Consider the following 14,552-nt stretch of genomic DNA (forward strand, 5'->3'; position numbering starts at 1 on the left):
GGTAGAATGTCCGAACAAAAACAGACGAGGCAGGCGAGACAACGGAGAGGACCAGGATAAAAGATGGTTGAGAGTCCGCACTGCCATAACCACAGTATTCAAGAAACCAATCTACCGGATTTTAAGCGAAATACGCGATGAGCCTTTCGTCAGATGGCCAGCTAAGCTAGGAGAAGCACAGAAAGACTACGACGAAAGATCGCAATGCACCTTCCACAAAGAAATGGGGCACCGCACTGAAAATTGTATGCCATTGAGACAACATCTGAAGGAGTTGGTGGCAGCCGGACACCTGGATAAATACATTGAAGGAGGGACGCAACCAGCCCCCCAGGACCACAATAACCCCGATGGAATGCCAATTGACGCCCCACCTCAAGGTGTGATCAATGTGATACATGGAGTATTCGAACCTGAGCGTGTATGCGACCTCAGAGGGTCGATCAAGAAGGCTAAGCACTTAAGGGAGGTATTAAGTGCCCAACCTACCATCAAAAAGGGGAGAACAGAGGCCACGAACGTCATGTCTTTTTTAGACAAGGACCTGGAAAGAATATATTACCCTCACAACGATGCACTGGTCGTCACCCTCCGCATCAAGGATTATGACGTCAAACGAATTCTGATAGACCAAGGTAGCTCATGTGAGATAATGTACCACGACACCTTCAAACAACTGAAATTAGAGGACAAAGACCTGGGACCAGCTATATCCCCCCTGATCGGATTCAACTCAATGCCAGAGTGGCCAGTCGGCAAAATCATTCTTCCAATCAGGGCAGGAAGCGTGACAAAACAAGTGGAATTTTGGGTGTTGAAGGTCCCTTCCATTTACAACATAATCTTGGGAAGAACATGGCTCCATGCCATGAAATCAGTAGCGTCATCCTATCATCAAGTAATGCGGTTCCCTAACGGAGCCGGAGTAATTGAAGAGGTCTTTGGAGACCAGATTATGTCCAAGCAATGCTTTGTCACGGTTAATGGCAGTCGCGCTACCAAGGGATATGTTCATTCGGTAGAAGAACCTGAGAGCAATGAACTGTTCGTTGATGTTGGCAAAGCAACTGACCAAAAAGCAGTGGAAGACTTGGTACAGGTAGGAATAGATGATAAGAACCCGGATAAGTTCTTTTTGCTCGGTTCGTCGTTGTCCAGCACTGAGAGATTAGAGGTCTTGGAATTCCTGACCTCTAACATCGAAGTGTTCGCCTGGACACCATACGACATGCCAGGCATCGATCCAAACTTCATTTGTCACCAACTCAATGTCCACCTATCCGCCAGACCAATCATTCAGCGCACTCGTAGATCGGCACTCCACCACGCCGAAATAGTGGCAGAAGAAGTGGGAAACCTACTAGCGGCAAGAGCTATCAGAGAGGTGCACTACCCCAGATGGATTTCCAACACGGTCGTAGTGCCAAAAAAGAATGGCAAATGACGTGTCTGCGTCGATTATAAGACAGTCAACAAAGCATGCCCAAAGGACAGCTTCCCCCTACCACGCATAGATCAACTGGTAGACCTAACGGCGGGGCACAACCGACTTAGCTTTCTGGATGCGTACAGAGGCTACCATCAGATTGCCATGTACGAACCAGACCAGGAGGTCACGTCCTTTACCACCCCAAGAGGATTGTATTGCTATAAGGTCATGCCCTTTAGCCTAAAGAACGTGGGGGCAACATTCCAGAGAATGGTCACTAAGATGTTTGAACCGTTGTTAGGCAGAACAATGGAGGCTTACATCGACGACATGGTTGTCAAGAGCAAGGATGAGAATGACCATCTAAAGGACCTAGGTGAGGTGTTCCAGATTCTGAAGAGGCACAAGTTGCGCCTTAATGCATCCAAGTGCGCGTTCGGTGTAAGATCTGGCAAATTCCTGGGCTTCCTAGTGACCAACCGGGGGATAGAGGTAGACCCCTCCCAGATCAAAGCTATTCAGGATCTAGAGAGGCCTAACTCAGTAAAGGAAGTACAGCATCTCACCGGCATGACAGCTACACTCAACCGATTTATTAGCCGGTCGTCAGACAGACTACGACTATTTTTTCAAGCATTAAAAACCAAGTTCGAGTAGGACGAAGAATGCGACCGCGCACTGGAAAATTTGAAAAAATACATCTCTTTTCCACCACGACTTGTCACCCCAATACCTGGAGAAGAACTCTTCCTGTACCTGACAGTCTCTCAGCACGCAATTAGCGCAGTGTTGGTCCATACGGAAGGAATCCAACATCTGCCTATCTATTATGTCAGCAAGACATTGCTAGGTGCCGAAATAAGGTATTTGCCACTAGAAAAGCTGGCCTTAGCCTTAATGATGGCATCAAGGAAGTTGTCACACTACTTTCACGCCCACACTATAGTTGTCCTCACAGCTTTCCTATTAAAAGCTCTGTTCGAAAGAGCGAACTTTTCTGGGAGAATCTTGAAGTGAGCAGTAGAGTTGGGACAATTCGACATCAAGTTCCAACCCAGAACCACGATAAAGGCCCAAGCTTTGGCAAACTTTGTCATAGAATTTACCCCAGGAAGTCATCATATCTGTCCAGTCAACCTGACTAACACAACCGAACTGGGGGTGAAAGTTGACGCCGGAATAGCGCAACCCCTGGTGCAGGATACTCAGTCGGACCCCATGGCAGACCAGAGTAAAGACAGCAAGGAAGAAGCAAACCATGCCACACCAAGCCAAGACTCACCAACAAATAAAGACTTGGTTCAATCAGATAGCGAGGGACAGACAGCTAGTATGGACCTTGAAGAAAACACCAGCAACATTCTTGACCCCACGACATCATCTGACCCCTCCACTTGCTGGAAGTTGTTCGTTGGAGAGATGTGGAAGTTCTTTGTGGATGGAGCATCCAACCGGCATGGCACAGGACTTGGCATAGTCCTCATCTCACCAGACGGCCTGGTTGTGGAGCAAGCAATCAACCTTGGCTTCCCAGCATCAAACAACGAAGCAGAGTATGAAGCACTTCTTGCATGACTCAAATCAGCATTCTACATGAAGGCCACCGAACTAATGGTCTACAGCGATTCACAGCTGGTGGTAAATCAAATTTCTGGCGACTATGAAGCAAAGGATGACAGGATGGCCAAGTACCAAGAATTGGTCAGAACAGAGATCAAGAAATTTTAAGTAGTAAGAATAGAACAGATTGGCAGGGAGGAAAACAACAGAGCAGACGAATTAGCAGGCTTTGCGTCAATGGCAGATACATCCATCCCTCACCCACTACTAATTGACTACCTACCGAGACCAAGCATTGAGGGCCCCGAAGTAGAAGAGATATGTTATGCCGAACTAGGCCCCTCATTGATGGATCCCATCATACTATTCTTAAAAGACGGCGTCTTACCGGAAGAAAAGAAAGAAGCCAAAAAAATTCGAGCAAAGTCGCAGCGATTTTGGCTCTCCCCATCTATGGCATTGTACAAAAAGTCATTCTCAGGACCTTATCTAAAGTGTGTCCACCCCAGCAAAGTAGAAGCATTCTTGTTCGAAATACACGAAGGGGTGTGCGAAAGCCACCAATGAGGAAGATCGTTAGCTTACAGAGCCATTTTACAAGGATACTGGTGGCCATACATGCAGGCAGACTCGGAGAAGTATGTGAAGAAGTGCGAGAAATGTCAGAAGTTCACACACCAAATACATCAGCTGGCCAGAGAACTCTTACCATTGTCTAGCCCATGGCCCTTTGCAATGTGGGGCTTGGACATAGTAGAACCACTTCCAACAGCGCCCGGAAACAGGAAGTTCTTTCTCGCAGCAACAGACTACTTCACAAAGTGGGTGGAAGCAGAAGCATTGGCATCAATCAAGGAAAAAGATGTGAAGAAGTTCGTCTGGCAGAATATCATTACTCGATTCGGCATACCTAAAGCCCTAATATCAGACAACGGCACCCAGTTTGATGGCAGAATCTTTAGAGGCTTTTGTGAAGAATACAAAATAGAGTTCTACAATTCTACACCGACATATCCCCAAGCCAACAGCCAGGCAGAAGCGTCAAACAAGGTCATCTTGGATGGACTAAAGAAAAGGCTAGAGAAGGCAAAAGGCAAGTGGGCGGAGGAACTTCCTCATGTTTTATAGGCTTACCGCACCACACCTCGACGATCAACAGGAGAAACACCATTCTCTTTAGCTTACGGCATGAAAGCAGTAATCCCACTGGAAGTTGGGCTCCCCACAATTAGAAGCGAAAATTTTGATCCAGACTTGAATGGAGAAGCCATAGCATTGGAGCTCGACCTCGCCGAAGAAAGAAGAGAAAGAGCACTGGTTCACATTGCCTCATACCAACAAGAGTTATCCAGGAAATATAACAAAACAGTGCATCCAAGGCAATTCAAGATCGGAGATTGGGTGATGCGCAAAGCGATGGGAAACACCTTGGTACCAAGAGATGGCAAGTTAGGGCCTAATTGAGAAAGACCTTACAAAGTGGTCGGATTAGCTGGCAAAGGGACATACCACCTGGAAGATGAGGATGGCAAAGTCATTCCTAGGCCATGGAATACTGCCAATCTCAAACTATTTTATTTTTAGCTTTTTTTACGAGTATGTGTAATTTTCTTTTTTCTCAATAAAACAAAGTCGATTCTTTTCAGCATAGTTATTTTTTGTAAGAGATTGTATTAGTGAGTTAGGGACATCAAAAGCAAGGTTGGCCGGAAAAACCAACACCCCTCCTAAGCCCAGGATAAGGATCCAGGCTGCAGGACGTTTGGTCGGAACAACCAAACACTTTACTCTAGATTGGCAGGAAAAACCAATCTAGAGGTTGGCTGGAAAAACCAACACCCCTTCTAAGCCCAGGATAAGGATCCAGGCTACAAGACGTTTGGTCGGAATAACCAAACATTTTATTCTAACTTGGAAAGAATAAACAATTTAGAGGTTGGCTGGACTAAACCAACTTTTAGTACACTTTAGTCGAAATAAGGACATCGGCTAAAGAGTGGTTAGCTGGATTAAACCAACTCTTGTACTCTTTAGCCGAAGTAAAGGACATCGGCTAAAGAGTGGTTGGCTGGATTAAACCAACTCTTGTAGTCTTTAGCCAAAGTAAAGGACATCGGCTAAAGAGTGGTTGGCTGGATTAAACCAACTCTTGTACTCTTTAGCAGAAGTAAAGGACATTGGCTAAAGAGTGGTTGGCTGGATTAAACCAACTCTTGTACTCTTTAGCCGAAGTAAAGGACATCGGCTAAAGAGTGGTTGGTTGGACTAAACCAACTCTTAGTACTCTTTAGTCGAAGTAAGGACATCAGCTAAAGAGTGGTTGGCTGGATTAAACCAACTCTTAGTACTCTTTAGCCGAAGTAAGGACATCGGCTAAAGAGTGGTTGGCTAGAAGAAACCAACTTCGAGGTTGGCTGGATTAAAACCTTATTACTCTTCAACCGAAGTAAGGATATCGGCCGAAGTATGGTTGGCTAGATTAAACTAACTCTTGGTACTCTTCAGCCGAAGTAAGTATATCAGCTAAAAGAGTGGCTGGCTAGTAAGCTCAGTCAGATTGCTCAGCTAAGACCGGAATAAAGTAACTCGGCCGAAAAATATTGTGTTTCGTTCAAATTGCAATTAGAAAGCAAGCACAAACAGGAAAGTAAACCGAGATAACAGTTGGAGTAAAAGAATTCATTGAAAAACTCATTACAAGTGCAAGCATACAGATCAAACCGGAATAAGTGTTGAATACAAAAGATGATTTTCATTGATCAAATTCAAAGCAAATACAAAAGAGGGCCTCAGCCCGATTACAAAACCAAAAGGGAAGAAGAAAATACTGAAAACAAGCAACAAGAAAAGAAAGTACAGAATCAGTTGAACAAATCATCAAGATCAGCATCAATGTCAACACGAAGACCGGTTTCAGACAGTAGATCGGTCTCAGTTGGGAGCTCGGTGTCTATTGGAAGCACGGTTTCAGTCGTCAGGTCTTCAACCGTTGGCTCCAACCGAGCTGATTGATCGTTGGCTTGATCATTGACGACCGGGGTATTATTGGTCTCGGTGTCTTCATCATCATCTGAACCTTGTAGAAACTGTTGTTGAACGGATGCAGCGTACTCTGCCAGTGAGCTCGGTATGAAGTACTGAGGAGAATTGTAGACCTCGGTCTCAGGTTCACAACCGAGCTTTACCACGGCTGCCCTCCAACCGCATTTAAAGAAAAGATCTTTAGTGGCCTCACATTGTCGTATGTAGAGGGCCTCCCCCTCCTTGAAACCTGCAGCATTCGCATCATTCGCCTTTTTTTTTAGTTCGGCAATCTCTGCATTTTTCTTTCCTTCGAGCTTGACTAGCTCGCAAAGGTACTTATCCTTCATCACAGTCAGTGCCTTCTGTTTGTCACCATTAGCCGAGGTAACTAGTCCGGTCAGACAAGCTACCTCGGCCTCTAGCTCGGCTGTCTTCTATTTGGATTCTTTTAGCTCGGTGATATTTGCTTCAACTCTGGCCATGGCTTGCCTTGCTGTTTTACGAAGCTCCAGCACATGCTTATGGGCGATGTGGCTCTTCTGCATGGCCTGCAAAAGAAGGAAAGACTTGTTATCAAACCGAGATAAAAGCTGTGCAAATTAGAAAGATCAACAGAAAAAACTACTTACAAGCACCATGGATTTCATGGCCGAACGAATGGCTTTTAGTTCGGTTAAATTTTTGTGATGCTCCACGTCTGCTGGGAGGCAAACACTCCTGGCAAGGTTGAATGCCATCATGTGATCCTTTTCAGCGACCACCGAGTCAGTGTCATGAATAACTCGATTTTGAAAAGTGATTTTGAGCGCCCACTTGGAGGAGCCAGCCCGGTCGGAATGCTCCGGTTGCGGGCTCGGTAAAGGGCTTGGTGGAAGAAGGGTTTCATCTTCGTCAACAAGGCGTTGCTCGGTTTGGGTAGTCCGGGAACGCTTGCTGGGGCGCGATGAAAAGGGTTGTGGAGATGGAAGAGCCACCACGGTCTCTTGAGTCTGGGTGGTTGGTGGTTACTTCAGCTAGGTGTGTTTCGATTAGGAGGGCTCTCACTCTGTTCCTCTTCGCCATCTCTTGTTCAGCAGTAGTACGGACTAGGTTAATTTGTGGCAAGGTTGGATCCGGTTCAGGCGATGCCTCCAATAAAAAGTCTGTCACTCTGGCTTTTCGTCGACTGCTGTATCTGTATGTCGGTTCAAAATTGAGCAGCTTGGCCAAACTTCTTTCAAGATACCGTAGTGCGGCGCGAAGTGTGTTTAGGTTAGGATAACTGTACAGTGACTTGAGATGGGCTGAGTCCGCATAAAGAAGACAACTATCAGTTCGGTTCAGGAACAGGAAACCGAAATAAAAAGAGACATGCAATAGAGCCGAGGTAATTATACCGGTGGTCCCTTTATTCCAGTTTATTCGGTCACCAGGAATCTGGGCTTCTTGGTCTTCGAAGTTCCCAGAAACCCAGAAGAAATCATCGTCGTTCAAGTCTTTATCTGGTGTGTCCGTTATTATTTTCTCTCGACGACGGCGTATCCTTAGATAATAAACCCAGCCATCTTCTTTTGATCCTATTGAATATTGATGAAAGAGTTCGGCTAAGCCGAGGTTAATGCCAGCTCGACGGTTTAGCTCGGCTATACCATTTATTATGCGGTATGAGTTTGTAGAAAGCTGAGTTGGGCATATCCTAGTTTGCCTAAGGAATTCACAAAGTAAGGGATGTACAGGGAATCTTAGGCCGGTTTCTACAATAGAAAGGAGGGTGAAGGGAACAAAACCAGGGTTTCCCTAAGGTATGATGTCTTGTTCGGCTAAGGTGAGGTGGACGTCGTCAGGAATGTTATATTCCCTTCGGAATTCGGCCAGGCCACCAGGTGTTTCTACTAAAAACCTATATTTACCCATTTACTCTTAAGTTATGTATAATTTTACTGTGATAGCTCGGTTAAAAAATGATGCTGAGTAGCTCGGTTGAGCGTACGAAGGAGTGCCTGGCAACCTAAGTCTGCAAAGTGAAAAAAGAAAGGGGTTATGCACAGATCGATGGACCGTGCTAAAAAGAAATCAAAGTAACATAAATGAAGTCCTATCTCGGTTATGTGAACTACGGGTGTTAGCTCGGTTTCATCAAGAGGTCTGTTAGCTCGGTTTCAGTAAGGCATTTGGTAGCCCGGTTGAGCCTCAAGGGGCAGCTTTCTTAGTTCGGTCTGAACTTGGAAGGCTGGTTTAGCCCCTAAATTCAGCTCGGGCGTAGTTAAGGTTTTCAAGGCTTGACTTGTTAAAATTACAAATATAGCAAGTTAGCTCGGTTGGTTAGTCCGGCTAGACTAACATCAACTACAAACGACCTTTTAGTTCATTTATACTATGATTTTGAATCAAAATCAGTGTTTTTCAGTTTATTCGTGACAAGCCAGAGGTTTTATTACACGAAAGAAGGGAATGTGTTTTGAAAAAACACACAAAATACATGTATTGTAAAAGCAAATGCGACAAACAGCAAAAACAAGGTAGGTTTGAGTAGCTTACCAGGACAAGAGAAGATGAGAGAAACGGCAGCAAAACCACAAAGCTTCTTCGAATACAGATTAAAGAACTCAGCAAGCTCAGAAGCTCAGGAACGAGAGGGAGAGAAGAGGAAGTGAATAGTGCAGTGCTTTGATCCAAATGAAGAGTTTTTGTTTTGATACAAAGGGATAAAGGCGGGAATTGTTCAAATTACGCGAGGTACGAGGACGGCGTGATAGCTGCCTTTAGCCAATCAGAGCGTGCCACATGTCATTGAAATGAGAATCGATTCAATTGCTGTGATTGAAGGGACGTTTTGACCAAACAAGCTGAGCCCGGTATGGAAAGACTAAAGGGGTTTAGTTCGGCTGAAAAAGTTGAAACTTTTTTAGCTCGACTGGGGACAGGTAATCCCTATCATGCTGCGCAGATGGAATTAAAGGGCAATTGAGAGGGTAATTTATATGAAAATTGGGCCGAGCTGGTTAATGGGCCGTTATGGGCCACAGTGCAAAGGGCTGAGTAAAAAGGCCATGAAGTTACTCCGGCCCAAGAGAGGTGTAAAGTTACTCCGGCCCAAGAGAGGTGTAAAGTTATTCCGGACCCGAAGAGGTTAGCTCGGTCACCATACTAAAAACTTATACAGGTTATGCCGCAGTATGGTTAGCTCGGTCTAAACCTTGCTACAAGTTAGCTCGATTTAGACTTACCATGGTTTGTATAAGAGGAACTGAGGTAAGGGCAGTAAAAGGACGAACCGAACTAAGGATAGATCGCTCTGTTCTACGGCTAAGCATAGCCATGCGTACCTCGGCCACATTGGAGTCCGACCATGGTAAAACCATCTCACTTGGTTTAAATAGTGAGGGGGGTGTCGAAGGATAGGCATTATCTTTCAGGAGTATAAATCCTAGGAGGACTCTACATGGAGGAGTAAGAGTCCTACTTGGATTGTGCCACACGGAACCTATAAAAGCTCACAAACATCACCTATGGAGAGGTAACACAACTTTGATTCCCGAATACACAGAGCTTTTGTCTACTTGTCTATTTTGCTGACTTAGGCATCAGAGGGGTTTCCGGCACACACCCACCGGCTAGCTCACGTTTGCGTTTTTAGGGAGTAAAGCGACGAGTTTGGAGGAGTGCAGACTTGATCAACAGGATTATACGAGAAGGTTTATTCATTTCCCGTACATGTACAATTAATATTATTTAAATAAAAATAAACAAATAAATTATGTGATTGCGAATGCACAATGTTAAAATTTTCAAACATCCAACCAAAAATAATCTGCTAGCAAAGGGAGAAGGCCCTCCTTAACTATATAAGACTAATGGTTTGAAAAAGTGACGAGGGACAAAGATGGTTTAGAGAGGCAATCTGCACCCCTAATACTCCCTTAGACATGTGACCTAGTGCCTGTTTGGTAGAACTTAAAAGCTGTTTATTTCAGTTTTTGACTTAATTTAAGTTATAATGTTGTGTTTGGTACAACTTAAATTATCAAATTATAGCTTATTTAAAGCTATTTTCTACTTAAATTTGGAAGCTGCTCGGGGGATGCTTAGAATTACAGCTTAAGCGTGCAGTTAATTGGAGGGGGATGAAATTACTTAAATGTCCCTCTAAAACTTCAATAATTACGAAATTGCCACTATATAAACCCTCTTCGTTGCCATCTTCGTTGCCCTAGCCCACTCCTCTCCTCACACTCCTCTTCTCATTTCCTCTCTTGGTGACTGAAGAAGATCCTCTACATCTCCGAGATCAACCAATCGAACTCCTCTACATCTCCAAGATCAGCCGATCGAACTCCTTTCCTCCCTGTTTTCCGTTGATCTGCACCAAAAAGGTAAGAGTTCATGCCTTTTGTTTGTTATATATATATATATATCGAGTTAGGGTTTTCACAGACAAAGATCATATCACACTCTATGTTCCTCTCTCCCCGTTCTTTTTCTTCTCCGATTTTCATCATTTTTTTTTGTTTATTATTATTATTATTATTATTATTATTATTATTATTATTATTATTATTATATGTGATCTTTGGATGACTAATGATGATTGTACAAAATTTTGAGCATGTTCTGATGGTAAAAAAACTGGACAACAATAGCTGTAATTGAGATTATGTTTATGAGAATCATCAAAATGGAATCATTGGATGAGAGTCACATTTTGTGCTTGAGATCATGTTGTTGAGTGGCAAAAAAATGGAATCATTAGATACTATCACGTTTTAAGTCATCATGAATAATAGTTGATTTACCATAAATGAGCATGAAAGGAGATAGCCACAAATGGAATCATTAGATTCAGTCAAATTTACTTAATAAAATTCAATTGTCAAGCACCAAGTCTACGGATTTGGAGATGCTGCTGCGCAACTGTTGCACGCCCAAAACGACGTCGTTTTGGGCGCCAAAGTGATTTTAAAATTAATTCCACAGCTCTGAGCCCCTGACCTGTCCAAGAAAGGTGCCAACGCTTACCACTACGCCAGTTAGTATCCTTACTATTACTAAAGACATATATATTATTTATACCTTATAAATATACAGTATGTTCCGTTTTGGAATTTTGTTAGTAGTTCCGTTTTGAAATTTTGTTAGTATTTCCGTTTTGGAATTTTGTTTGTTTAAAAAATCTTAAATATCAAAACTACAACATTAAGATCTTACAATTTATTTTACTCTATTTTTTTTTTAATAATCTCAAACAAACCCTCAACTATCAGTGTCTCAAAACTCGAAAAAGTTTTTTCTCATCGGCCAACCATCTATCTACCTTTCGCCGGACACTTTCGTCGAAGACTCTGTATCGCTTGCACCATACTATTCAGGTTCATACGAATACAACATATTTTCTCTTTGAATGTTGGTAGGCCTCAAGAAAAAAAAGATAATTTTCTTCACTATTGTGATTGTGATTTGTTGGTTTTTTTTCCTGTAGAATGTTGCGAGTTATTTTTTTATTTTATTTTATTTTATTTTTTCTATCTTTAGAACTATTGTTTTGGTTATTAATACTAGATGCTAGATGTGTCCACCTTTATTGTTGCCCCTTTGTGCGTTGCTTTTTTTGAGTCTATACATTTTTTTATTTTTAATTTTTTTTACATCAATAAAGTGAACAATAAAATATATAAATAAATTAATATAAAATATTATAAAATTAATGAATGTCTAGATTTAAGATTTTTTATTGTTTAACTTTTATTTTATATTTTCAAAACTACGAACAATAATGTTACATCTATCGTATTGTTATACCGTATTATATTTATCATTTTATTTGTCAACAAAACATTATTGTAATGATGAATTTTGTAGAATAAAAAAAGGTGAATCTTAATTCTTTCAATTGGTCAATTGGTGATTGTTCTTTGTCAATTTTTTCTCTGCCTTGAAAGTTAGGTTGTTTTGAGGTTAGAAACATTATTATTTTTTAATTAGAAGGCATTATGTTCTAGAGAATATGTTATGCTACTTCAAAATTAGAGAAGATAATTCTAAAAATTTTAATAGTAAAACTTGGGCATTTATATTATTTTATTTTTTTACAGTGACATCTATATAAATTTTATGTCATGACAATCTCAAAAAATCTTACCTTACTTTTATATTTGTTCTCAATTTTTTAGATTTGTTGGTGTTGGAATGGAGAATGATGGACATAAGAGTTGTAGCAAAGATATGAGGGAGTTGACCAAAGATAAAACACCATGTCTTCACATGGAATTTCATTTAGAGGAAGTCGCATATCAATTCTATAATGAATATGGAAGGATTATGGGGTTTGGCATTAGAAGAGATTACCATAGCAAAAGTAGAAAAGATTGTGCTATGATTAACAGGAAGTTTGTTTGTTGCAAGGAGGGAGAAAAAGAAAAAGATAAACGGTACATGATTGTAAATCATCCTAAACACGAGACAAGAACAAAGTGCAATGCATCTGTGTATGTATCTTTGGAGAGACTTGTCGAAGTGGATAGTGAAAAAGTTTGATGACAACCACAACCATTATTTGCATCTTTCTCAGTGCACACATTTGATACCATCTCAAAGAAAGTTATGTCAGGCTCAGGCTTTGAATGTTGATATAGCTAATGACACTGGTATCTCGCTTCAAGCATCACATGATCTCATTAGTGCCTTAGCAGGGGGAAAAGAAAATTTGGAATTCACGAGAGAGGACCAAAAAAGCTACTTGCATGGAAAAAGACAACGAAATTTGCAATACGGGGAAGCTGTGAGTTTATTAAGATATTTTCAGCAACAAGCAGCTGAAAATCCATATTTTTACTACGGAATTCAATTGGATGTGGATGAGATGATTACTAATATTTTTTGGGCTGACCATGAGATGATTACAGATTATGAACTTTTTGGTGATGTCGTATCATTCAACATAACATTTCAAACAAATAAGGAGTATCGGCCACTAGCTTTATTTACTGGCTTTAACCACTTTAGAAAGACAGTGATTTTTGGTGCCTCGTTATTATATGATGAAACTACAGCTTTGAGTGGTTATTTGAAACCTTCTTGCATGCAATGTCGGGGAAAAAGCCTACCAGTTTTTTCACAGACCAAGATCAGGCAATTACAAAGGCAATATCTGAAGTCATACCTAAGGTTTTCCATGGATTATGTACTTTTCACCTAATGCAAAATGCTTTGAAGCATTTAGGGTACTTGTATAAGAGTGGTTCAAAATTTGGTAGTGATTTCAAAACTTGTATTTTTGGATATGAGGATAAACACGAGTTAATTGATACTTGGGATTCTTTGATTGATAAATACAACTTGCATGAGAATGCGTGGATGAAGAAGACTTGGGAAAAAAGAGAGCAGTGGGCGCACGTATACATGAAATACTTGTTCACTGCAGGAATGCGAAACACTCAACTTAGTGAAAGCCTGAATGCAGCATTAAAGAGGTATTTGCAAGCTGATCATAATATTGTTCAATTTTTTGCCCACTTTAATCAGATTGTTGTAGATAAGCGGTACGAAGAAGTAAAAGCTATATATTATTGTAGACAACAATTGTCGAGAATGAAATTGAAAAAGTCTCCTATGTTGAACCAAGTTGTGAATTTGTACACCCCTCCTATCTTTGACTTATTTTATAATGAGTTGGACATGCCTCTTTGTTGTCGAGTGAAGTAATGCCATGAGTTAGAAGGAGAAGTTTGGTACGTGATTAGTTTGTATGGTGATGATATAGTGTATATTGTGGAGTGTAATATGGAATTTAATAAGTTAGGGGGAGACAAAATTTGTCAAAGAATTCATTGCACTTGTCAAAAGTTTGAAAACATTAGAATTTTATGTGGTCATGTAATTAAAGCACTTGATAGAATGAATGTTATGGAAATTCCTGAGAGGTACATATTAGGTCGATGGAGATTAGATGCCAACAGTGGTGAAATTAAGGGAGGAAAAGTTGAAGTGGATGAGAATGATCCCAAGTTAGAGATATTAGCACGTTACAGGGATTTTTGTCCTAGGATGGTAAAGTTAGCAACTCAAGCATCTATGTATAAGCCTGCTTATCAATTGGTTGATGAAGAGATTAAGGAACTGTGTACAAAAGTGAATAAAATGATGGTATTATTTGATGATTCGAGTGCTTGTAGTAGTGGAAGCAACATTGACATGAGTTCTAATCCTGACTTTGCATGAGTTAAAGGCTTAAAAAAAAAAAAAAAAAAAAAAAAAAAAAAAAAGTGGACAGAAGGGTGGTAGTAGATTAAAACCTTGGCATGAGAAGACTAATAAGATGACAAAAATTATTTCACAACCTACCGACCGTAGTAAGGTATTGTTCACCTACTTGATTCTAATTTTTGTTTTCTTTTTGACTCATGCAATGTATTGATAAATGTTATAATTTTTTTAGAAAATTGGTCGATCAAGCAACACGTTAAATGTTCAAAGTTCCTCTTTATGCAGCTCACAGGTTAGATTTTATTTTTTATATTTAAATTTTCTTATAATAGTATATTTACTTCTAATAGTATTTTATGAA

General features: G+C 41.0%; 1 protein-coding gene across 1 annotated transcript; it reads left to right on the top strand.

Annotated features, from left to right (window-relative positions):
• The first annotated feature begins 13,072 nt into the window (after positions 1–13,072).
• On the top strand, positions 13,073–13,690 carry LOC145798292 (protein FAR1-RELATED SEQUENCE 5-like). Its single transcript, XM_082885801.1, has one exon. It carries the CDS (start codon positions 13,073–13,075, stop codon positions 13,688–13,690), a length of 618 nt encoding a protein of 205 aa, XP_082741927.1.
• Positions 13,691–14,552: the final 862 nt, after the last annotated feature.

The sequence above is a fragment of the Camellia sinensis genome, chromosome 8, assembly GCF_055761805.1.
Source record: "Camellia sinensis isolate YWXY chromosome 8, ASM5576180v1, whole genome shotgun sequence".
In the NCBI taxonomy this organism is placed as follows: Eukaryota; Viridiplantae; Streptophyta; class Magnoliopsida; order Ericales; family Theaceae; genus Camellia; species Camellia sinensis.

Coding starts and splice junctions, on each gene's coding strand:
- LOC145798292 (XM_082885801.1), top strand. CDS start 13,073: ATGTCGGGGAAAAAGCCTACCAGTTTTTTCACAGACCAAGATCAGGCA.